Source organism: Macadamia integrifolia, unplaced genomic scaffold (assembly GCF_013358625.1).
Source record: "Macadamia integrifolia cultivar HAES 741 unplaced genomic scaffold, SCU_Mint_v3 scaffold_198A, whole genome shotgun sequence".
In the NCBI taxonomy this organism is placed as follows: Eukaryota; Viridiplantae; Streptophyta; class Magnoliopsida; order Proteales; family Proteaceae; genus Macadamia; species Macadamia integrifolia.
The window spans coordinates 334,998-361,297 of NW_024870639.1; the positions used below are offsets into that span (position 1 = coordinate 334,998).

The 26,300-nt window shown below is 37.4% G+C and overlaps 2 protein-coding genes across 2 annotated transcripts in view; one reads left to right on the forward strand and one right to left on the reverse strand.

Annotated features, from left to right (window-relative positions):
- Positions 1-553: 553 nt before the first annotated feature.
- LOC122071257 (39S ribosomal protein L46, mitochondrial) lies at positions 554-12,449 on the reverse strand. Its single transcript, XM_042635580.1, has 6 exons — positions 12,018-12,449; positions 11,774-11,839; positions 5,639-5,713; positions 3,260-3,389; positions 3,044-3,169; positions 554-968 (listed from the first exon to the last, which is right to left on the reverse strand). Exons 1-6 carry the CDS (start codon positions 12,167-12,169, stop codon positions 825-827), a joined length of 693 nt encoding a protein of 230 aa, XP_042491514.1. The 5' UTR covers positions 12,170-12,449; the 3' UTR covers positions 554-824.
- Positions 12,450-14,519: 2,070 nt separating this feature from the next.
- Positions 14,520-26,300, forward strand: part of LOC122071245 (alpha-glucan phosphorylase, H isozyme-like) — a 22,524-nt gene continuing 10,743 nt past the window's right edge. The window contains exon 1 of the mRNA XM_042635569.1: positions 14,520-14,630. Within this exon, the coding sequence (XP_042491503.1) occupies positions 14,520-14,630 (111 nt within the window). The remainder of the gene's footprint in view (positions 14,631-26,300) is intronic.

The window sequence follows — 26,300 nt, forward strand, 5'->3', positions numbered from 1 at the left end:
GGTTCTCATTCAATTCTGGAATGACCCGATCCATACGGTTGTGGGATCAGTATGGGCTCACGGGACTAATCAGGCCGAAGGCCTGGATACCTGTCATTAGCAAAAAAAAAAGTATAAATCTTCACTATTTTCCTAAAGCAAGACATGGGTTAGTCCATGTGATAAGAGGATCAAGTAACTCATTGGTACAATTCAACTTAAAATGAGTAGATGAAGTAGCTAAGATTACAAAAGAAGTCACTTTGTATTTTATAGTCATCTCCATCTGATGACATTCGGTAATTTTACCAAGGCAAAAATGTCCCAACACGACGTGTTGCTAAGGGTTGAGAACACATGCAATGTGAGCCGTCAATATTGTGTCAGTCTAATCTTGAGGCTTGCCCCTCCTAGACCTAGTAGTAGGAGCTTCGTGCACTGGGTTGTTCTTTTTTTAAGTGAAGGCAACATGAAAAGGAGATTCATAATTAAATTTTGGGGAACCCAAAATATATATTGTAGAGCATTACCCAACGGCAGTTCCTAATGTTGCATCAAAAAATTGCACAAGACATTGTCACCTTAAATTAAACCCTTTTTATTCTGCAAAACTTTTGTTTACTTGATTAGCAAACAAGTGTACAGGAATAGAAAAGTCCATAAATAATTCCAATACGATGAACATACAATTGAATCCTCAAGACCTTCAAATTCAATACTTGTCCAGAGCATGAAATCCTCGTTGATTACTGCAACGGATGATTAAGCTTTCCAGAGCTCGAACTCACTGGAGAAAATAGTTTCCACAAATTTTGATGAGTGCTTGAAGATGGGGAGCAGAAGCCTCAACTAATAATCATCTGGTTAAGGAAGGCAGCTTGCTCTGGAAAATATTCCATTAATTCATCCTTGGTAACCCATACATGATCCTCACATTTTCCAATCTGGTACTTGTTGGCAGCAATTACTTGTGACTTGAAAAAGAACCTCTGCGCCAGACCGGGTTAAGCACAAAACAAGAAGGAAATTATTTGGCAAGAAAAAGGGATCTATTCACATTCTCAAAAGCTGTTGTAATGGAAAGAAACTAAAGAGAGGAAATTGTACGGACAACTAATCAGTGAATAGCACCTACACCAAGGAGCGTTAACAATGGTACAGGAGAATCTCTGAACCAGCAACATAAAAAGAAACAATTCTTGATGGGCATGGATCATTCAACCATTATTAGTAATCAGAAGGCCATTTCACCTCCTAATATGAGCTCGTTAAGGGATATCAGTACCACACTTCAATGAGTCAGATTTGTGACTCCAAATAACATCCTTGCCAAGATTAAGTGACTCCTTAAACAGGAATTGTTAGAAATTGCGTTTTTCTTAGATTGTATGACCGCACATCCCTTATCAGCTACTTGACATAGTGTGAAAAATTCCTTTTTTCTTAAATACATCTTGCACATCCACTCATATTAACCATATTATGGCCTAAGGCTGAATTTTCGGAAAGAATCACTCAGCGATTTCCTTCATTAGACCCATCACAAGAGCTGAAAAGCTGGACAAGCACCTAGTTCCCTACCATGTGGTAGGTTGGATGATAATGAAATTTTGTGACCAGGTAGACCCCAAGGTCACCAGTTCACATGTCAAGTTTCAACCCAAACAGACTTTACCTCATGGCAAAACATTAAAAATCCAGGACCATAGATAGGGTGCATAATGTAGTACTGATTTAAATAATAAACCAATACTAAAACAGAATAGATAACAGAGACATAAAATTCCAGCAATAGAATAAGGTATATAGAATGAAATCGAAAAATCAGGTTGAGTTCTCCTCTTGGCAGGTGTAAACCTTGCTGAAAGTTTTCAGCCAGATCCAATAGTTAGAACAGAGAATTTAAAGGATTCCTATTGACACTAGGAAAGGGGGAAATCTATCGAACTAGTACCTGATTAAAGAACATATTGCAGAATTTATAAACCCAACAGGATACCAGTATATACTTTTAATTTCAGAACCAACAATACAGACAATAGCATGTATCGAATCCAGGGTTTCAGGTTTTAAGAGTAATCCTACTTGAGGTAGGATTGCAAGTATTCAACAGATTCGAGAAATTGAAAAACAGAATCTGAAAGGGGATATTGTCAAAAGAACAGTGCTGAAATCAGAACCGAGATCAGCAACCTAAATCACCTTCAATTTGGCAATTCCAGTGAGAATAGGATTGATGAATGGCAAGAGTGGACAGAATAACAAACAGTGCCTTAAAAGAATAATAGAGCAAGAACAACAGCACCTGGGCCGCAAGGTGTTGACTGGTACCAATCACAGCTTGATAAACACAAGGAAGAACATACACGATAGGCAGCAAAGACGAAGCTTCTCATTAACCAAAATTCGAGTACAATGTTGGATCCCCTTAAAAATATTTATACTCAAAAACAGATTCAAACACTAAAGAGAAAAGGTCCTTCACTCTACTTGAGGATTTGACAGTAAATATAATTTTCCTCAGGTCCTTAAGGTTAAGAAAATCCAAGCCACGGAAGAAAGTTTAAGGGCAGGGAACTAAACCAACACATAACAGACTTCAAGTATAATTTAATACAATCGCTAATATAAGAAGTAACTAGCACCACCTTGCAGCAATATTAAAAAATCTCCCCCCCCCCAACAACCCTTTTTGAGAATGAAGAAAAAGATAATTTTAGAGGGCTGACCCTCGGCGCAACGATAAGGTTGCTCCATTGTGACCTAGTGGTTGCAGGTTCATGTCGGAAACTCTCCTCGAAGTGGGGTTAAGGTTACCTACATTATGACGCTCCCTAGACCCCACCATTGCGGGAGAGCCTCGTGCACTAGATACAACCTTTTCAGAGAAAGAGAGATATTTTTCTTCATTTTTTTCCTAAGGCGAAATAAGAAATGTTTTGAAAAGAATGTAAACAAGAGCATTGCCCATCAAGAAGAATGTCAAGAATAAAGAAGAAATAATAATAGGAATCATGTCTGGAGCCAGAAAACACATAGGTATAGGTAACTCCAAAATAGATACCTTGAATGATGGAAGGTCAGGAACTTCTTCTGTTGGCTGTACAACCATATGTGCAAAAGGAGCATTCCCAACAAAATACGTGTGGGAAAGGTCTCCAATAATGGATTTTAATGCTGACTCGGCACACTGAAAAAAATATAGGGTGCAAATAATCAAGTTAACACTGCACACACTCAAAAAAAAAAAAAAAAGGGAAAAAGGGAATTGTTGTACTACCTTACGCAAGGTCTCTTCAGACTCGTACACCTTTTCAGGAAAATGCCAGACAGGTTTTCCTCCAGGAGCCATATAAGAACTACCGTAGAGGAGAAGATAAAGTCGTCTGTCCAGTGCCCTCTGTAATGACCTTAAAGATGGTTGAACATAAAACATTAAGAAGAAAGGAATTAGATATTTGTAGGATAAGCATATAATATCCAGAGCTATTTTTCAATGACAGCACAAATCAGACAAGTTTTCAAGAGTATGCCTCCGATTTTGGCATAAGAATGATTCCTAGCTACAAATGAACTAGTAATGTAGCTGCCTGAATTGTGTTAAATGACTATAATATGCCGTATATTAAAGCTCCTTTGCATACGGAGCAGGATACATGTTTTCCTGCAGAAGCCCAATAAGTACTGCCATGGAGAAGATAAAAGTCAACTGTCCACCACACTATAATCACCTTATTATCGAAAACAAACCATTCAGCAAATGAAACTATACACAGAAATTCCACGACAATATTCAGAACCAATTTCCATTGACACAATTTAAATACTCCTCCAGTTTCTGCAAAAGATTGATTCCTAGCTACAGATGAACTTATAAGTAAACCGCACAATGTGTTAAATGACTAAGGTGTGCAATATCTATGCAGTATATTAAAATTCCTCGAGTACAAGCAGGGTTCCACCAAGCCCAAACCCAGAAACCTTCTACCACACAGTCCACACATGCTATAAATTCCACGTGGCAGTTCACTTATGGCCAAATATAGTAGTCATGCTTGGCACCCTAGAAGATAGCTCCTTGTGTCAAGCATAGACGCTCATCCAACAACATCGGTTCCCTTGTCTCAACCCAACCACAGGGGTCACATATCCTGGCACAAGCCATGTCGCACCCTCACTTGTTTGCACCTTGGGTTCCTGTCAAAGCATACTCAAATGAGCCCTGGAGCACCATGGCTCCTGAAAATACACACCAAAGGTTGGTTAGTCCTACAGTGCATTCACCCATGTAGTGCCACCACTGTCACCCACGCTTGCTAGAAGCAAGCACCACATAGACATGCCCAAAGCAGGCAGAACCCCAGCCATGCCAAGGACAAGCACACCTGCATGCAGGGCACAGGATAGCCACTTCGCTCAAGCTCATGTGCCATTGTCGCATCGTTGCATAGTTGGAGTTAGTAGCGTACACAATCCCAAGCCACTGCCTACCTGGCAGTGCACCATGCTAGTGCCTTCCGCTGAGCATGGTCCCCACTAGTAAGCACACCTATAAGGGAAACACCCACAACCCGCTTCAGCTGATGAGTGCCCACCCATAGTGTCCACTCATGGAATACATGTGCTTTGATGCATGCACAACAAGACAAACCCCGCACACAATTCCTTCCATGTGACACAGTGATAGTCACCTTGCCCACCAAGCCTTGCTTGTGGTTTCACGGGCCATGGCACCAAGGAGGGTGAGGCACACCACCCTTCCTCAAGGCAACTCTTAAGCCTTTTACACTTTTTCAGAAGGAAACCTGGACCCCCTCAAATCTTCATATTGATGAAGTATGAAAAGTCACTAGGCAAATGGCTTCCTATCCAATGCACCAAAATGCCATGCCTTGTGCCCCAACGAGCCTTGCACATGCCTGCCTCCATAGTCCATGAGCACTATGCTCTAGAACACAATCATGCACACGCCCATGGCACATGAGCCATTCACACAGCCCTTCCTTAGCCTATGGCCCATGCACACACCAACACACGTGTGCTCCCATAGGCATAAGGACTTGCCACCAGCCCTCACACAGGCATGCCTCCACAGTACCGTTCCATCCTTACAAATCTGCCACACCTTGTGCATGCATTCACCCTCTTTTCCGGATATGTGGCCACAAAGGCCCTCAAGCCAAACACACCCTTGTGTGCATCGAATGGAGAAGGATCACATAATGCACCAACACTAAGGTCGTGACAGTTGACACCCTAGAATAAATATGCAGAATCACCATGCATAACCAGGTACTGTGCTTCCCTAAAAGATGGGTAGTAACTGAATAATAGTGTCCAAAAGAATTCACATGGACTTATTTATCAAAGATAAGTGTTTACATAGACTTTAGAACCAACAAAATAATTAGTATATGAATCGGAAAAAATTAGAGGAAATCCCCCAATGGATAACAAAATTGGCGCATACATAAGAAATACTGAAAGGAAATGGCAGCACTAAAATAACTGCCGATAAAAGGTAAAAGCCTCCTTAAACAGGTTGTGAAGTTCCCATAAAACTATTCAGTGACTATGGACATGTGGAAAGCATTACACCAAGCAAAAATAAATAAACACATATCCAACTGGTACTGTAATATATAAATCCACTCTTTACCTTCTGTTGTTTGTCCTGTCATCTTCAGTGACTCGCGGAGCTGGAACATAATCGATCTGGTAGTCTCCTTTTCCCCTGATAAAAAATGTTTCAAGCAAAATATTTGAGGAGTGCATTAGAAGGAGAGGTTACTGAAGTGCTAGAAGTCAATGCTATTGTATAGAAATTATAATTAAATTTTGCACACGAAACTAATAAGCTCATCAAGTTTTAACTGAAACATGCATATTAGCTGCACAACTAGAGGCAATCGCTAAGATAAGCAAAGCAGTATTTTAGAGGAAGCAAGAGACCAGATCACAATACAACCATTTTGAACACAAACCAAAAAATTCCAACAGGCCAACAGTTTTTGAAGAATACACTACATTGGACTGTTGGGCCAGGAAATCAGATCTGTACCGCAGACAACTGGGGCAGAACAATCTAATACATGTCTTGTTCCTAGAAGCATTTTAACAAAGTGAATCATGGATCAGGCTAGGGAACTATACCAAACACCATATCTACAACATCTCACAGGATGCTTCACGTTTCTTAGAAGTTAGAAGTTGAACGCCGTTACGCCCCTCAGTCTACAAATACGGAGCTGATGCAGATTAATAACCAAAATAGACTTGTTTTATTAGAAATAAGCCTAGGGTTTGATTGTATATGTGTTGGGCCTTCAATCCATGTGGTTTGGAGTATATTGGGCCACTTTTATGGATCTAAAAGAGGGGCTCTAAGATCGAGTACGGGATTACTAGTTAGTTTCATTTTTTCAATAGTTTCCTTTTTAGTTGGGCATTGATGGGGTTTCTTAGTTTCTAAAATTAGTTGCTACTTTAGTTTCTAATTTCAGTCTATTATTAGTTTCTAATTTCAGTTTATAAGTAGTTTCTAATATGATTAGTTTACAATTCGAGTTTTTAGTAACTACATGTTAGTAATTTTAGTAACTCAGTTTTTAGTAGCTTTTGGAGTTTCTAAATTGTAAACACCCCCCCATCATTATAAATAAAGGAAAGGGGTCTCACTTTGAGCCCACGATTTATGAAAAAAAAAAAACAATGCTTCTGCGTTTTGTTCTTTGAGTGTGCTTTGTGTTTGATCAAAGTGTTAGAATTGGTGTTCGATCCAATTGACTCCTTGCGGCGTGAAGTCCAGGAGGTTTCTTCAAGTTCTTCTTCTTATTATTTTCAAGGTTAGTGCAAGGTTCCTCAAATCAGGTAAGAGATCTGAAACTGTGATTGAATTCTGGTACTGGAAATCTCCAGATTTCTCCCTACCACCCCTACTTTGTTTTGAAGATCCAGCCAGCCGATGGCCCTCCCCTTTTGAGCGATTGTTGGGTGTATTAAAAGAGAGGTTTGACCCTGTTCTCAAGTCAATCAGACCACGGGATCTTGAGATATGAGTATTTCTCCAATTCTGATTGTAATGTAAGACTAGATTGGACACCCAACTAGACCCAAAGTTGCAGGAACTTTTAGACCAAAGAACAACCAAACCCAGCAGCAAATATATAGCAGAAAATCAAACTTCAACAACAAACCAGAATTGACAATCAATATCAATGAACAGCAACACAGAATCGAAATAATTCAGCAGCAGTCTTAGGACTAAATCAGGAACTTTAATAACAATATAAGATCTCCATTACGCTCAGATCAACAGATGCTAACAGTCTAGAAATTCACAGCAACACAACAGAAATCATAACTCAAATCTGGACAGCAGGTTCTGAAATCTGGTAATCAATCCTAACACTTCAGGAACTTCAACAGAGCAGTATTAAGGAACTAATAAGCACACCTAATTAATGATTATAAGTCCCAGTCCATTGGAGAACAAAGGCAACAGTCAATCTTCAACACAGATTTTAAAACAAAAATCAAATTCTGGGCAGATATCCTATCGGCCAGAATTATAAGAACCCATAAAACAGACCAGAAAATGGTCTGATCAGCACCAAACTGGGATCGAGTTCCCTTCTGGTTCAGCCTAACACTTGATCAAAATCTCAGGACATCAGGTGGTCAAAACTTCCCAAACAGAAGAGGCCGACAGTGAAGAAGAACAAAGAATGCAATCCAGAATTTCTACAGAATGAGCACTTATCTAAACTGCTGGAGAAGAGATTCCACTAAGAAAACCAGATAACAAAGAGACCCACCCGGAGTTCTCGCCGCAAAGTGTCGATCGGATCACACACCAAGCCCTAACCCTTGATAAAACAGAAAGGTATAGCCATGGAGATCACCCAGCGGCAGCAACATGAAGTTTTTTTTTTTTAATTGTCAAAATCGTGGCCCATAAAAGAGTCCTCTCCTTTATTTATAATGATGGGGAAGGTTTACAAACCATGGCAACTCAGAGTTACTAAATCTGAGTTACTAAAAACTACTTATATGAAGTTACTAAAACTGAAAAATTGTAAACTAAGAAATTAGAAACTAGCAATGACTTGAAATTCGAAACTAATTTTAAGACTGAAAATAGAAAGTAAATTAGGAACTAATAAGTGACTAATATCCCAATCAGCAGCCCAAACCGTGGGCTGTCTTGGACCAGGACTAGATATGGTTGACCCAATCAGCCACTTGGGTCAACCTTGGTCTTGGGTCTTCTCTTAAACCTTTGTCGGTGCTGCATCAGGTCGATTCTAATTTTTGTCCAAAATGTTGATTTGAGTTGTTCTGATTATTGATGTCTGATTGTTGGTTTGACCTGATTAGTACTGCCATATTGAAGTCGATAGCCCACTGGACTATGATATATTATTCTGATTTTTCTGTTATGTTGATAGGCTGGTTCTGGTTGTTCTTTGGTTTAAAAGTTACCTGCAGTTTGAGTCTAGTTTGAACTTTCAAATCTAGTCCTACATTAGGAGCGACTTAACTGAGATATTATGCTCAGACCAAATTCTCAAGGCCAATTGGATAGAATTTCTGAAAAGCCATTTTAAGGATGATTTAATGAGAGGGGTTAAACTATCCTATTTTCCCAAAAATAGCCTACAATGGTATCTAAAAATTGCATCTTTACAAACCATCCACAGTAGCAATGATATCTAAAAATTGCATCTTGAAATAAAAAAAAAAAAAAAAAAAAGACAATGGATATTGGAAAAAAGATAGTACAAGGACCTCTCGTAATGCACAAATTTTTGACACATTACCTCCGCCAATGTTTCTTAGTCGGTCTCAAGCCCAGATAAAGTGAGGAGGGTTGGTGTGTCAGGTCAGCAGCTGGCACCAAAAAAACTTTAGCCAAACCCTTTTCACATGGATTCTAGAACCTTATATTTTTTTACCTTATGCTAGGGCATCCCCCGTGTCCCCCGTAAGCAACACGCTACATTTTGACCAGGGTTTTGTGAACAGTAAGCAAAGGTTAGCTAGGATGTCCCCTATAAGTGATGCACCGCATTGGAGTCCAGATGCAATGACAAGTAGGCAAGGGTTCTCGCACACATGGAACTAAATCTCAGTCGAAGCGGACGAAAATATCTGAGTTGTAATGGTTTTGGGCTTGGCCAAAATGAAACTAAGGTCAAAACCCCATTGTTGAAACCCAAGTTTTGACCCTAGGTTTCAACCCAAGGCCCCATGAAACCCGGTGTCGAAACCTCAAAATGAGATCTGGGAAGTCTCAGTTTCAAGTCTGACAAAACCAAGTTCAAAACTGAGATCTCGACTCTTGAGTCGCACCGTGGACGAGTGCGGGTAAAGAAGGTAGTCCAAAAGTTTTGGATTAGATTAGCATCTTGGAACATAGGATCTTTAACAAATAAGAGTCTATAATTGTTAATGTTATGAGAAGACGAAGGATTAACATAACTTATATTCAAGAGACTAAATGGAAGGGTAAAAAATCCAAGGAGTTGGATGATTTTAAGATTTTCTATATAGAGGATAAAAATAATAAAAGCAGAGTGGGCATAATAGTTGACAAAGATTTAAAAAATGATGTGGTGGGATGTTAAAAGATTTGGTAATAGGATTATATCCATCAAGCTTGTGTTGGATAAAGAGGGTGTAAATTATAATTAGCACTTACGCACCCCAAGAAGAATTGGATGAAAGTAATTTACAATTTTAGGAACATATGGATGGATCAGTGCAAGCTTTTAGTCAAGGGGAAAATATTATATAGGGGCCAAGGATGATCTAAATGGACATGTTCGGAGAGATCATAGAGGCTATGAAGGTGTACATAGAGGATAGGTTTTGGAGAGAGATATGAGGAGAGTTTAATTTTAGATTTTTTTATGGCTTATGATCTATCCATTGTGAACACATACTTTGAAAAGAGAGAGGATCATTTAGTTACCTTCAAGAATGGGCATCATAGTAGGCAAGTAGATTTATTTCTAACAAGTAGGTCCGATAGGTTTTTATGTAAAGATTGTAAGGTTATACAGGAGGAGAGCCTAACCACACGACATAGATTAGTGGTCATGAATATGTGTCTCCTAATGCCAAATCTTAAGAAATGTGAACCTACTTGCCTTAGGATAAGGTGGTGGAGCTTAAAAGAAGACATCTTAAAATTATTTATTGATAAGTTGGTCATACAAGGAAGATGGGACTTTGATGGAGACACTAACACAATGTGGAATGAGATAACTTCTTGTATCAAGAAGGTTGCCAAAGATGACCCAGGTGAATCGAAAGAAAAACAATCATTCCTCTAGGGCGACTTGGCGATGAGATGATGAGAATCAAGCAACAATTAAGGCTAAGAAAGCAAGTTTTAAGATGTGGCAAAAGACTAAGGATGTAGAGGATCTAAAAGATCTAAATTTATCAGAAATGACAGAAGATTGTGAGAAAAGCAAGGACAAAAATATGAAAATCTTTATAACAATTTGAACATAAAGGAAGGGGGAAAAGCTATCTATAAGATAACTAAAATGAGGGAAATGAAGAGTAGAGAATTTAGCCATGCTAAATGTAGTAAAGATGGTAATGTGCTAATAACTGATGAGGATATTAAGGAGAGATGGAACGATTATTTCTACAACCTACTAAATAAAAACATTTCAGGTAATGGTGACTTAAAAGGTTGCATTACACATCATGTCATCACATGTCGTACATATGTACGAAAAATTTAGCTGCCTGAAGTAAAAGAAGTTTCAACGAGGATAAAAGTAGGCAAGGTATCAACAGGTCCAAATGGAGGTCCAATAAAAGCGTGGAAGAGCTTAGGAATTTATGGTTTATCTTGGCTAACCAAGCTATTTTATAAGATTATGAGCACAATGAAAATGCTAGATTAATGGAAGAGAAGCATTGTGGTTCTAACTTATAAAATTAAAGGTGACATTCAAAACCGCAATAATTATATAGGCATAATAGTATAAGACTAATGAATTATACTATGAAATTATGGGAGAGAATTATTGAAATTCGCTCAAGACAAGAAACTACTATTCAGAGAACCAATTTGATTTGATGCTGGGAAGATCCATGACAGAAGCTATTTACTTACCATAGAGAAAATGGAAAGATTTAGAGCATGCAAAGAGGATCTCCATATAATCTTTATTGACATAGAAAAATCATATGACAGAGACCCTAGAGAGTTGACCAAGCAAATATTAGAGAAGAGAAGTGTTTTTAACTTTTAAGTACATATGTAGACATAGTTAAAGATATGCATAATGGTGTGGTGACTACAATAAAAACTGTGAGGGATCAAGGAAGTGAATTCCCAATTACAACTGGGTTACATCAATGATCAACTTTAGGCACCTTATTTATTTGTGTTTATTATGGATGATTTAACTAGAGACATGCACGATGAGGTTCTTAGGTATGTGCTTTTTGTTGTTGTTGTTTGTTTACCCAGTATGATGGACGCAATTCCTGAATTCCCTCATTCTTGGTGCTCCTAGTTGAACCATGATCACCACGTTCATCCCAAGGCAACCTTGCCCGTTAATGACTGATTGGTCCACTAAAATTTAACCATCCAATTCCCTTTCCTTATTTCTTGATAGGGCTAATAACAGAATAGGAATTGGACCTTGGCTCAACTCAAATCAACTTCCCACGAAGAAAGAAGAGAAAAAAAGTTACATATAGAATGAAACGATAGACATCAAGCGTCATTTAACAAAGAGGTCAATCAACGACAATTCACCTAGATTCAGACTTTGTTAGGACCTCATCCGGATATTTCCGTCGATATTGCTGCCCCCATTTGAACCTACACAAGGCATTCAAGAGTAAGAGAACTTTAGCAAGTTCCTTTTAATTGACGAAGATAGAGCGTACAGTAATATAAAGCAGATCGAGAAGCACCATTAACAGTCACCAATCATTCTTCATTAAAAGAAATACTAAGCCTCGGGAGACAAACAGGGAAGAACCAAAGGAGGACTCACGAGAATTCCTGAAACGCGTAGATGACAGGGTCGATCTTAGGAATGACTACCGGCAATCTCTCGAACAACACAGCAGCTACGATCTTATCGGTATTAGATGATGTGCAGAAGCCGCGCGCAAAAGATCGGGAAACCAAAGTGAATCCCCGCATTTTTCTGAAGAAATTTATCTTTTCATGGATTCCCACTCAGTGTGTTTCAGACGATCGGGAAGAAAAACCCTGCTTAAACCCTAAAATCCGAAATGTCTCCCCGTCGGGAAAATGTCGCGACTCCTGACCGGACTCAAATCAGCTAACACCGCATGGCATGATGCGCACGCCTAGAGTCTAGACACATAAAAGGGCGAAATGACTGCCATGAACCGTCAACTAAAGATCCCACTCCATTTGGAATAACGGATGCCCATGCGTTGGTGCAAGGCCACGAGGCCCAACGACGCAGCCTAGCAACGAATGACGATACCCTTTCCTAGAGGTATCAGTTTAACCTTGTCGATTCGAACCCACTCTAATCTGTCTTGAGATCCCAACCCAACCCAACTCTGTGTGAGATTGCGTCGGGCCTAGGTTGAGGCATAGAAAACTCAGCCTGACCCTAACCTGCCCTGAGTCTAATCCTATTATTACTGGTGATGGTGATATTATTAATCTGACTTAAAGCAAACTACCCTATTTATCATGTATCAAGAGAGAGAGAGACCTTTGTTGTTTTTGTGTTGTTATTGTTAATTTGTATGAGAATTTTTAATCTCATTTCTTCTTCTCCTTTTTTTTCTTTTTTTTCTTTTTTATTATTTTGATAGGTCATTATATGGATAAAGATTTGGACCATCCGGTTTCATGGTTGGCTATGGTGTCTTCTTGATGACATGGAATATTGGACTTTAATTTCTTAAACTTTCAACTGAAGAACAAGTCTTGTTTCTCTCTTACATTGGAATTTGCATTCACTTTTGAGTTCTCTATTGTAGTAAATGGAATCGAAAACATTGAGTTTTTTTTTTTTTTTTTTTTTTTTTTTTTTTGAAACATTGCACATTTTAACAGGAAACAACTCCACCTACCTAATATTTTGGGTTGGGCTTGGCCCATTTGGGGATTTGGTGACAATTCTCAACCTGGACTTCCATTGTGGCTAAGATTTAAGTCAACCCATAATGTCATTGCATCCTATTGTATGAATGAAAAAAGTAACTAAAACAGGACAAGGAAGCTTTTTGAAGCTTTTGAAAAACCAACAAGAGAACTTCATTAGTAAAGGGGACTCTTTCTCTTTAGCCTCTTAGTACATGCTAGCACTTTGAGGAATTTAGGAGGTGGAGGGTCAAATACGATCAATGTTTTTCAGAGTTTGAAGGTAGCGGAATGGTTTGAAGAATTGGAATTAGAATTGAAATCGGAATTGGATCGTACTTACTGGAATGTGATTCCACTAAGAAGACCAACTAGGGTCAACCCGACCCAACCCGGCCCAACCCTGAGCCTGATAGAGTTGGCCCTGAGCATGAACTGTTGGGTTAGGATTGGGTTGAGTTGAGTTTTGGGGACCTAGGGTTAGGTTAGTGTTTTCAGAAACCCGGCCATGTTTCAACCCTATCCCCTCCCATATATATATGGGACAAGTTTGCACCCAAAAAATAAATAAATTGTCATCATAGTTAGTAGGGCAATTTATATCAACCTCCCCTCATGTTTGCCTATATTATGTCCTCCCTCTTCAAATTTCATTTAACACATTTAAACCCAAAAATCTAACACAGTAAGAGAGGTCTTAGTTTTAGAATACAAAAGTACATAATTGCCCTTCTTCATCTTCTTAACTCTTCAACCCCAAATTTTGAGGTTGAATTTACTGTTGATCAATCTAAGCGCTCTCTTATGTTTCTACAAGAGTACAAGATCTGAAATTTCAGCATCTGGTAGGATTTTTCTATGGCGTCCAAAAAGTTCCAGCTAAATAGATCGAATCTATCAATAGCATCCGATGCTTCTGAAACACGACAACGAAAGCCTCCTCTTCCTCCACATGTCACTTTCGCTCGGAGAACTTCGTCGGGGCGCTACGTTAGGTCCTCAAGGGATGACCTTGATAATGAACTTAGTAATGCTGAATACATGAACTATATTGTGCACATACCACCAGTCCTGATAACCGGCCCTTTGATCCATCCATCTCACAAAAGGTTGAAGAACAGTATGTGTCAAGTTCTCTTTTCACTGGTGGGTTCAACAGTGTTACTCGAGCTCATCTCATGGATAAGGTGAGTGAATCTGAAGCAAACCATCCCCAAATGGCTGGTGCCGAGGGAACTTCTTGTGCTATACATGGGTGTGATGGGAAAGCCATGACTGATGAGCGAGGACAAGACGTCCTTCCCTGTGAATGCGATTTTAAGATATGCAAGGATTGCTATATAGATGTTGTTAAGACGGGTGGTGCAGTATGCCCAGGGAGCAAGGAACCTTATAGTGCTACAAATTTAGCTGAGATACCTGTAGAATGACGGCCACTATCATTGCCACCACCAGTTGGGATGTCGAAGATGGAAAGGAGATTATCTTTGATGAAATCAACCAAATCTATGTTAATGAGGAGCCAGACTTGGGACGCGTGTGTCCAGATCTGGACCCTCCCATGGGTTGTCTGATGATGAGTCACCACCAGCTAAATGTTCATATTCCAACACCTCCAACTCTGAGTTGAAGAGCCCAATAACAGAAATCCTCGAAAACCTCTCTCTCGATTCATTGAAGCATAGCCTTTTGAGTCTAACTCCATTTACTACTGTATGCTTCTCCTCGTTACAAATTAGCTTCTTTCTTCTTCATCATCTGATGATGAATCCGATGAAGTACGCACATATGGCGATCTGGGTTTCATAGCCTTCGGAAAAATGGGTCATTATCTCACTGAGTTCCTCATAGATGGTGAAGAAAAGAAGTGGGAAATTTGGGGTTGAAGACTTAAAGAAGGGTAATTATTTCTTTTTGCGTTCTAAAATTAGCAACTCTATTACGGTGTCAGGTTTTTGGGTTAAAATGTAATAAACGAAATTCAAGGGGGGAGGATGTAATATAGGCAAACGCGAGGGGAGATTGATGTAAATTGCCCTAGTTAGTAAGTTCAGACGAAAATGATACAAGAATGAATACGTATGACAATTGAATGGCCAGATCGTAATAACACTTCTAAAAATCTGGCATAATAAAATGTGTACAGCAATGTTACAATATATGTTTAATATGGTCACTATGTAAGTAAAAAATATGGATATATGTTTACCATGAAATATATATATATATATATGTACTTAGGATTTTAAGTCAACAAAACTTACAAACCCCTCTTTATGATTAGTTGAAATAAATATTAGAGTAAGAAACAACCATGAATTGAGCTATACAAACAAACATTAGCTTCTTCATAAAACTCTTCCTTGTTGGGAGTACTGGCCCTTTCTTCTTCTACAAATCGATCCAGTTGATGGCAAGGTTGCTCTAAGATTAGTGGTTTTAGAAGACCAGGCGATTTGGTACTCGACGGCTTGATAGGAGAAAGGAAGAAGAAGATGAACTGTGGAAATCGATTTTTGAACCTGGGTTAAAACCCATTAGTCGTGTGGGTCATAAAGCAACCGGCACAGTGATGGGTCAAAGGGGGAAAGTCTAGGCTTTTTCCATCCTCACCATCAATCTTCACACCGCTAAGTGTCGTGCGTTGAATGCCTCATTCACTTCACCGCAACTTACCTTCATCATAGACTATTTTTTTTCCTCCTTTTTTGTAATTATAAGTTACCAATGTGTAACTTTCAAAATACTTGAAGGGAAAAAGATAATCGATATGAGAACTGGCACAGTTTCATGGACCTCCTTCCCTCCTTTCTTTTGTTGAAAAATGAATGGTTGGTCTCTATTGAACAGGAGTCGCCACCTAGATTAGGTTCTAGGACCCGTAACTAATTGAAATGACTCCATCTAAATTGTCTAACTATGGGTTAGGATTCATTGTAGGTTGCGGTCCAAAGAAGGGGTTAGGCATGCACCTTGGTTCACCCAGTAAAAAATCAGCCTTCAACCCTAGGTTGGCATAAGTTATTGAACTAACCGTCTAGGTTTTGAGTATTCATAAGCATCATAATCACGCATACATTGAAAAGGAAACACAGTCAAAAGTATAAGAAAAATGTCCAAATCCATATACCCTCATCCAGCCGCTCTATATGATTAGTAAACTAAATGTAATGTTTTATTTATTTATTTTTTATGAATGTAAAGCTAACATGCAAAAGAGTAGAGAATAGAGACAAAACTAACACTAACATTCGTCTCACGGAGCATAGTGTAAGTAAAATTGAATATAGGGTTAAAGGCCATTGTATACAATCAACATGATCATGTAGGCTAAATAATCAAAATGTTGAACATACAATAGAGGAAAAAGATGTAATGCTTGAAAATGCTAAACAAAAGAGAAAAGCAGTGAGAAAACCATTGGCAGAAAATTGAAATAAAATAGTAAAAATCCAATAAAATCAGATAAAGTGGAAGACATCAAAGTGAACACTTTGGAAAGAATAAAGGTTTACAAAAAATCTCAAGGAAATGCATTTAAGCAGACTTGCAATACGAGATTCTATCAAAGGGAAATCTCAATTTTGCATCGGCCAACGAGGATATTAATTCGATAAAAATAGCAAATAGAATTGTATAAAAATCACAGAAGCTATAAAATGATCAAATCTACAATTTTTAAGAAGAAAAATTTGTGAAAAACCCTATGGAGAGACGTGTAACTAGTTGCACTTCACTGCTGCCCTATTTGGGATAACAATGACTTGTGCTCAGTAAAAGTATGATAATGAGGAGCACAAATTTGAAATGTCAATCTGTAAAAGAAAAAGGAAGAGGACTTACCCCCCCTGCAACTTTTGTGAAGGGTGTTTATGGTTGGAAGGGCATATGCTCTGGTGTGAGCAATACAAACTCAGACTGATGAGAAGTTCAACACCAGTTCCTTGCAATTCTACTATAAGAATCTCAGTGGTTTGGATTGAATTGGTCAAGCATGAATTTGTGTGATTGTATGGGGTCTCCAAAATGTAGGAGGGGTCATATATTTATAGTTAGAGGCTCCTTGGCCACCAAGGCAAGCATAAGAAGCTTTAAAAGTGTGATCTCCTTCCTTGCTTGGGGGAAAGATTTGCGTCTTTGTATATGAAGTGTATACTCTCATAGGGTGTAAGCAATTAACAAATTTTTTACATGTGTTTCTCGAGTCTTCTATGTGTCTTAGGGTCTTAGTGTGTGTCTTGGTACGTGTCTTGGGTATCAAGTATGAGATTTGAACGAGATATGGTAGAAGATTCACCAAATCCCTATAAAATTGTAGAACCCGACATAATCTGCAATTGGCTGATGTAAATAACATCGGCAAGAGTGCATTCGGCATCGATTTGAGCCTCTAGTCTAATTGGGGTTTTGGCTCAATTTGGGACCGGTCTATGTTCTATTGGGGTGGTCTTGGTCAATTCTAAGCATGTCAAACCCTTAATCATTTTTTTAAAACATTTTGTGTTCAATTATTTACCATTCTATGCCAGCATGGACGCAAAGGTACACTACCTAGGTCTATGAAAAGACCTTGATCATAAATACAAGGTCTCTCCGCGTCTCAGGAGGTTCCCAACTCATTATTGCATAGCCCTTCCAAGAGTGACAAAATATAGTGTCCACAACCAAATCCTACGATTAAAATCCCGCTAGCACGCAAGATTCCAAGGCAACCCACTAGCATACCTATCCCTATCTTGACTCTCTGATAAAAAAACATAGAGGACTAAAATGAGTGCACTAATGAAACGTGGATGAACTGTTTCATACATAAAAGCGAAACAAGGTCATTTAATTTGAGGCTGGAAAGAGAAAGAGGAAGGGTGCTAGCATAATACCCTGTAGTTGCAGCTCAAAACCATTTTTTCTTATTAATTTTTGGGACAAGATCAATATGTTGCTCATGTGTAATGGAAACTTTCATGCTCACCCCAATAGACACATAGGAGTGAGTGGCTCAAGGTTTGTATATAAGGGGCCACAAGGTCAAGGAGGAGAGAGGGCATGGAAGCATGTACATAGAGGTGTCAAAATGTTGTTCAGTCGATTTTGGTCTTCTTTTTGCATATATCAAGCTAGACCGATAAGGTGTTCGATCTATCAAAGCCAAATTGAAAACGATAGTTATTAGTCTAGTTAGTTTCAATTATTTATTTATTTATTCCATTTTAGAGAAATTATTAACATTTATCCAAACATAGCATGACATCAACTCATAAACTACAATAAGGGACTCGATTGAAACAAATACATGGGATAGTTGAATAAAATCACATTTGTTGTTGGAAATTATATATAAAAAAAAAATGAAGAAAACCACTTACTTCAACAAATTTCTTAATGAAGTGTTAAATAGTAATTGAACAACCCATCACCTTCCAGAAATCATCTCCCCAACATCTTTCTCGACTCCAACCATGAACGAACCCAGCCTCTCTCCGTTGTTTCCAACAACAAGCCAAAGGCCATTTTCAAGTGGCTGGCGAATACTAGAAAGAAGTACACTTCAACAACATTCTAGGTCATTAGTCGGGAAGTTTCATGGAAGTGATTTGCCCCAAATCTCCCTGAAAGGAGAACGTTCTACCAGTTCACTTATTACGATGCCTCATTTTTTTATGCAAAGATTAAATCAAACCAGGATAGACTACGACCCGTTTGATTTTGTTTCTCCTGTTTCTGTGTCTAGAAATAGCAGAAATGGTTTTTCAGTTTCTATGTTAAGAAAAAATTTTTGGAAATGCAAAAAGGTGTTTGATTTTTCTGTTTCCTAAAACGTTTTTAACAGTGTAGTCGAGTTCAAGACAAGGGTGAAGGCACGACATTATAAGAATGCAACTCACGAGTGAAGGCATGACGTTGGAGTGGCAAGTATGCTTCATGAAGATGAGCTTCAGAAGGATGAAGGCAATTTGAAACTATGAGCTTCGCACAACTAGGTTGGAATCGCTGCATTTGGATAGTGAGAAGTTTCAACAGTGGGTGGGAGTTTGGGTAGGTTGAGTGTGAAGTATCGGATTTTTCATAATTTTTATCGCTCCCACTTGTTTCTAGAAACAGAAAAACAAGTCTTACTTGTTTCTCCATTCATGTTTCCAAACATAGAAGTAGACATAAATTTCTATTTCTATTTCCAAAAACAAGTGAAACGAAACAGAAAAATCAAACAGTTTTTGGGGTGTTTTTCTGTTTCTAAACACAAGAAAACGAAAAAACTGTTTCTGGAAACAAAATCAGACGGGTCCTACATCTCATAAAAATTCATTCTTCAACCTCTTTTATCCAGGAAGTAACAATCTTGAGAGCAGATCACCCAACCAAATGATTGTTTTCTGTTTATTTACAATGTTATTATATGAATTAGCAGAATCCATGGTTTTAAGTATCAGTGCGTATCGTGCCGTATCGGCCGATACGTATCCGTATCGGTAGGCATCGGCACTATACATACCGATACGCTACGGGGAATTTTGGGCCATCTTTTGTGTATCAATGTATCGTATCGTGTCGTACCGTATCGGTACCATACGTACGATACTCTACGATACGAACTTTTGAAAATATGAAAATTCCCGAGAGTATCGGTATGTATCGATACCGTATCGGTACATATCGAATGTATCATGCAGTATCGAGCCGTATCGTACCGTATCGGTACGATACGGCTACTTAAGTGTGAATGTGCCTTTTGTTGTTTGAAACAAACACTTCAAATTCTCACCAACAGTTTTCTATATTTTTCTTCTTTCTTCCCCTTTGATTCCCACACCTTTTTGGAGACTCAAATGGTAGATTGAAAGAAACATTGTGGAAGTAAATGGTTCAAAGAAGGAGAAAAACATAGTCCAAGAAGAACCTTGAAGGCTTGAACTTGAAAGTTGAAACATTTGAATAGTAAGTTCTTGAATCTTTATTCACTTTTTTCAACTGTAACCTTAGATTTTCAAGTTTTTTTTATAAATCTAAGGTTCATCATACTTAGAATCATATTTTGTGCATCATTATTACATGAAATCATTGAATTTATAAGGATTTACAAACTTTTTTCAAGAGAAAATGAGGGTTTCAATTTTTTTCAAATTTCTTAGATCTACTCATGCTCAATGGTTAAAAATGTTTAGATTTTTTATATGTTATGTAAAAACAAGTGTTCTACAATTCCCATGAAAATTTTTGATTTTTCTCAAAAAAATATATATTTTTAATTTTTTTATTCCAAAATTAATTAAAAAAAAAAGAAAGAAAATTCCCCAAAATTTTTTTTTTTTTAGAAAATTTAGTTCATTCAACTCTTAAAAATAATGTCATAGCTTATAATTACTAAATACATGATTTCAAATGAAACCCACATTTTTTCCCCAAAAAAGTGAGGGTTTCAATTTTTTTTTTTTTTTATTTCTTAGATCTACTCAAATATATTGGTCCACACTTTGTTGATTTTTTATATGTTCTTTAAAAGCATTTAATCTACAACTTCTATAAAAAAAATTTAATTTTTTTAAATAGTTTGAACCAAGGATTTGAACCACCACGACACTCTTCACGGTACTCATCACAGTGGCAATGGCAATGAGGAAAGAAAAAACTGTAAGAAACTCAAACCTCATCATTTTGAAAATTTTCAACTCAATATATTTGTCTATCAATACGGTACCCTCTACTTAAGTATTTATGCATTCTACATGTTATATATATATAGCTTTTTTTAACTTTTTTTTTATGCAAAAATATATACAAATATGTTCCCTATCCATTTATGTGCGTATCTTTAGCGTATCTTAGCGTATCTCCGATACGATACGATACCCTCGGATACGAATCTTAATTTTGACCGACCGATACGGCGACCGATACTGATACTTTAATCCTTGGCAGAATCCCGTGAAGAAAGGTTGGATTATTATATTATCTCTGTATAGCTACTTGAGCTCAATGACTCTGCTATACCTAGGAATCGTTAAGAGGTCAAGGTTTCCAAGCAGCGCAGAACCAAAACTAGAACTACCCTTTTGCCTCCTCTAAACCTTAATGGTTGAGACTCAAAATTAACCGAAGATGCTTCGTTTGCTTCTTTGTTAGGACCATTATCACTGCAAGACCCACCTTGCCGGAGTTCTTAGAACTCTCAGCAACCACCACGTGAAGTCCAACTTTGGCCTTGGTGTGAAACCAAGTATACCTAAAACCCCACCCTACTTTAAAGACAACCCAGGGTGTTGCTAGGGTTTTAGAATCAAGCACCAAATGCTCACAGAGTTGTTCGAAGCAAAGCGAGCAGTAGCGGTGGCAGTGGGGGTTTCAGAGAGATAAGAGAGAAGGAATTGGGAGTTGGGAGAGGAGGGATAGACAACAGAATAGAGGAGGCAACTTTGATGTTAGCGGTTGAAAACCCTAATATCCCTACCACCAAATAGCAACTTTAAGATGTTTGCCGGAAATGAGAGAGGGGGCTAGATGGGCAGTGAGTGAGGTAGGAAGTATGATGAAATGACATAAATAACATTTCAAATGTTAATTTACAATATAATTATGAAATTATAATGTAGAAAAATGAAATGTCTAGTTTACTCCACCTAATTGATCTTCAATGTCCGATTACTTAATGTGTATTGATCTTTTCACCATTTTGTTATTTTTTCAGATGTAACCTACCCTTGTTACATTAATAACAACCCATTATTTATTGTTTCTAATAACAAGGAAGAAAATATCGTTGAGTTAGAAAATTAAAGGTATATACAATTGGACCTTTCACCAGATTTTCAGATCTTTTACACAACACTATAGATGCTAGCATCCTAAACCAAAACATCACCTCATGTGAAGGTGTGAAACAAATTTTATTAAGTGAAAATAACAGGAGATTGTTCCAAGGCCAATTAGTAGGTTTTGGATCCAACAAAAGTCTTTGGAGTCCTATTGAGTTAGTCCAACCTTCCAGAATGTCCCAAACATGGTCCTCTGCTATCTTCAATCCTTGGAGAACAATACAAGAGACTGCTACAATGCTTTCTCTTGTCATAAAAAAAAAAAATTAGATGAGATTAGCATCAATTCACTCTTAAAGAGAATGCTAATAGCTCACCCATAAAAATTTTCTATAGTGTTAGTAACTGCTACATAGATCAGAACAGGGAACTCTAAACTAGGGAAAGTGGGGAGGCACCTGATTTTAGTTTGTTATTGGTTGTTTTTAACAATACCATATTTTAATCTACTAGGCCTAGGGGATCAATTTCTAGCCCAAATTTGGTTGGACTGACAAAATCGATCGATTAAGCCTAAAACCCTTATAAATTTGTATTTATGAAACGAAGTAACAATCGAATCAAACTGATTTTTGATATTACTTAATGAGTCATTATCCATTTAACGATGGAAGGTGATGTCTCTAGAAAGCACATGATAAATTTGAGCCATTTTCACAATCCTTTTTTGGATAGGTAGGCTCTATCTACTTAGAGTTGGGAGATTGCACAATAATATTTATAGTACTAGTACAAATGCATAGACACACAGAGAACGTGTGCCAATACAAAAGTGAGTTTTTCCTATATTGTGAACTCTTTAAAGGGATCTTGGCTATTGGACCATTAGATTTAAGATAAGAGTTCTTCCTTGCACCCGTTGTATATGAACTTATTAAGTCTTTTGTCTTGATCTCTAGTTTTTTAAAAACCAATAAACATTGTCTAATTCCTATGCTTGCTATTTCTTTTTAGGGGAAACGACTTTGTCCAGGACTATGGTGCCTCAGGCGCCACACTCAGGATGAGGCAAATGACTGCCCACCCCTAATGAAAGGCCCAAATTCCTCCCCTTTGATGCTTTTGATTGTATTCCCATTGACCCCTATGTTGGTACGTGGGGTCATGTTCTTGGACAGAAAACTTTCCCCTTTCCTTTTATTTCAAGTGGATGTACCTAGTATCATATTCCGTCAGCATTTCGTAAACAGAATTAGATACCAACTTTGTTAGTTTGAACCATTAATAAATGGGCCAAAGTTCTAAAACTCATCTCTCAGTGTCCTCTCCTACCATTATCTTCCAATCAAATTACCAATGTGTGGACCATTGATACTTACCGTAGGTTATTAGAAGAGTTTCATGTCTTATAATTTGTGATGATAGTTATGAAGCATCGACTAGAGCTATAGGATGGTTCTCTATATTGGTATTTCACTTTCACTTTGTTGTAGCCTGGAATAGTGGTTTTGTAGGAATTCGCAAGATTAGAGGTACAAGAAGAATACTAGGGCCTTCAAGGTGCAACGGAACAAGGGTGGGCGCATAAAGTAGTTTGGATGGTTTGTCAAGATGTGATTGATTGGCTAAAAATACATGGAAATGTGAAGGGTTGATCTTCGGAAATTTTTTAGTTTGTTGTATGATATACATTAACTTATGAAGTCTTTTTTATTTCTGTATGTTTTGAAGGGACTGGTCAGGCCAAAGGCCTGGATACCCGTAGTTAAAAAAAAAAAAAAAAACTTTGTAACCCATAAATGGGAAAACTCTTGGCCTTGGTGAAAATTGATGTTGAAGCTGTTTTATTTTCTCAGAATTTATTTTATTTTTTCGTTTTAAAAGAATAAAAAACAAAACTAAAAGGCAAGTGGAATCAAATCAATGTTAAAGTGGAAAATTTTAAAATCAGTACCTCACGTGATGGGTTTCTTTCTTTAATAAAAGTAGTGATGGTGTAACTAACTCCAAAATATACCAGATTTTTTTTATATCAAATTTTATTTATTTTACAATCCATTTCTTTTTATTATAAAAGCACAGTAAATTTCACATTGAAAATATATTTATGAAATATGATAAGAATTATAGTTAAGGTTTTTTTTTTTTCTTTGTGTGTGTGTGTGTGGGAGTTAAGGTTTTACAATTATGATTATAAAAATTTTCTTAATTATTTTTTGGGATAAAGAAAGAACCTCGTCCATCTGGAATTTCCTATGTCCACATGCTGGGTATTTTTAGCCTAGATGGATAAAGATATTTTTCCCATTTTTAACATTCAAATTGATGCTATTTTCCTTTACTTCGACTAAATGGAACTTTTATGGGCTACATGAATAAATCGGCCACATGAACTTTTACTTTACAACTATAGTTTTTTCTCAACTTCTACTCTTATATTTGTACCACCATCAAGAGAAGAGATGAAATTTCTTTCATCCAAAATGGTGAAGAGAAAGTATTTTTATTTAGATGATATAATGCTTGTATGAGAATTCTGAAGAGAAAAAAAAAAGCAATTAAAGCCCCACCAAAAGTGACTTAGTTGACTATTTTGCATCTTACTTCTCAAAGCTTGGCCCGAGATTTGTACTTAGTTTGAATCCCCTCCACCACATTGGACCCCTTTCCCCAAGGACTCATTGGCTACCCAATCCCCCTCCACTATGGTGGCGAAAATTGGTAAAAAAAAAAAAAAGTAGCTATGGAGGGTTTTTTGTTTTAAGGAAAAAAGGTAATTACAAAAAATTCATAATTTGTACAGAAAATCAAGCTACCAAAATGTTTGTTTGAACAAAAACTTTCCATTTTAATTTGGAGAGAAACGATAGCTCATAGCCACATCAAAAAATTAAAAAAAACATTAGAGTTTCGAGCTCCACGATATCACTTGATATCTGTTGCACCACAACTTTAGGAGTCGAAAGTGATGAAGAGGTCACAGTGGGTGAAGGAAAACTCGCATTGGGGCTATGTTTGGTAGCCAAGAGAAGAAAAAAAAAAGAAAAAAGAATCTAAAAAAGTAAAGAAAAGAAAAGAAATGGTGAGAAAATTAAAAGAGTATGTATGTTTGGTTACCAAGAGAAGAGAAGAAAAGAAAAGAAAAGAAAAAAAATTTTAAAAATTTTGAATTTTAAGAGAGAGATGGACACATAGGAAATTATTGAGTAATCATTTATTTTTTGTCTCATTATCTTTTCATATTTTCTCATATTTTCTTGTGTTTTTTACAAGAAAATTTTTAAGAAAATAAAAGAAAATTTCATAATTCTCAAGAGGAATCTTGAATTTGAAAAATAAAATCTTATCTTAAATGAAGACATACAAGTACAAAAAAAATTCCTAACCGAAGGACTTTTTTTCTTTCCTTATCTTGGCTACCAAACACAGCCTGGGTGAGAGAAAACTTTCCCTTCCGAAAGAATATGCGATTGAGAAAAGAAAGTATCACGAACCATCAGATGGCCTTGCCCTCCGCGCCATTTTAGTATTTTACTAAAAAATCTCTCAAACCCATGTCACAGCCCCACGTGTCCTTATCAGAGAATATAGCAACTGGCATGCTCCCTGTCGCCCCCGCTCTCTCACTTGCACTGTCACTCTCATCCTCACTCAACCACTCTCTCTCTCTCTCTCTCTCTCTCTCTCTCTCTCACCTCACTTCCTCCCATCACTCACTATTAGACCTTCTAGGAGAACTCCCATTTGCTATTTTTCAATTTTTTTGCTTCCTTTTCGCTTAAAGCTCTGATAGCTATATCGTCTCTGATCAGCCGTCAACGTCATTGTCTCGAATGAGCACCAAAAACCACTCTGTAAATATTTTCCCTTACCATTATTCCTTCCTGATATCTCCTCCACTCGGTCTCAGGTTTGAAGCGGAGGAGCTCCAATTTAACATTTGAATTGGTGAAGAGCATCTGATTGTCTTCCTTCGGTGGTGCCAGTGAGGTGGTAAGCTTCTGTAACTTTACCGTCAATTCTTATCGAATTGCTTTTGGAATTACTAAATAGAGTAATATATTTGTTAATCGAGAGTTTGAAGATCGAATCCAGAAGATCGAATCCAGTTGATTTTCTAAAAAGAAGATGCTAGTATGCGATAATTGTTTTTCCTTATTCTAAATTATGTATTCAGACTGAGATTCTTGATTCGAGCTATTTTGTTTTGATTTTTCTATTGTTTTTCATTTCTCTGTGATTTGTTGTTGGAGAATTAAGGAATTTGGTTTTTGGAATCTGGAGTACTTTTCTTTTCCGCTGGAATTTGTAGTTCTTTCTAGAATCAAAGCTTATTAATCTTAGCTAGATTCCTTCACTCTATTAATTTAATAGTTTTCTTATGTTAAACTGAAAATTGATAGAGTTTATAGTTTCTAATTATATACATATGCATTTGGCTAATTGACCATACATGTTCT

Excerpts from the sequence above, each read along its gene's own strand:
- LOC122071257 (XM_042635580.1), bottom strand. The coding sequence starts at position 12,169 with ATGCGGGGATTCACTTTGGTTTCCCGATCTTTTGCGCGCGGCTTCTGC. Across the intron at positions 5,714-11,773 it reads CTAACAAAGTCTGAATCTAG|GGGAAAAGGAGACTACCAGA; the intron begins GTGAATTGTCGT and ends ATTTTTTATCAG. Across the intron at positions 3,170-3,259 it reads CTGAAGAGACCTTGCGTAAG|TGTGCCGAGTCAGCATTAAA; the intron begins GTAGTACAACAA and ends TATTTTTTTCAG.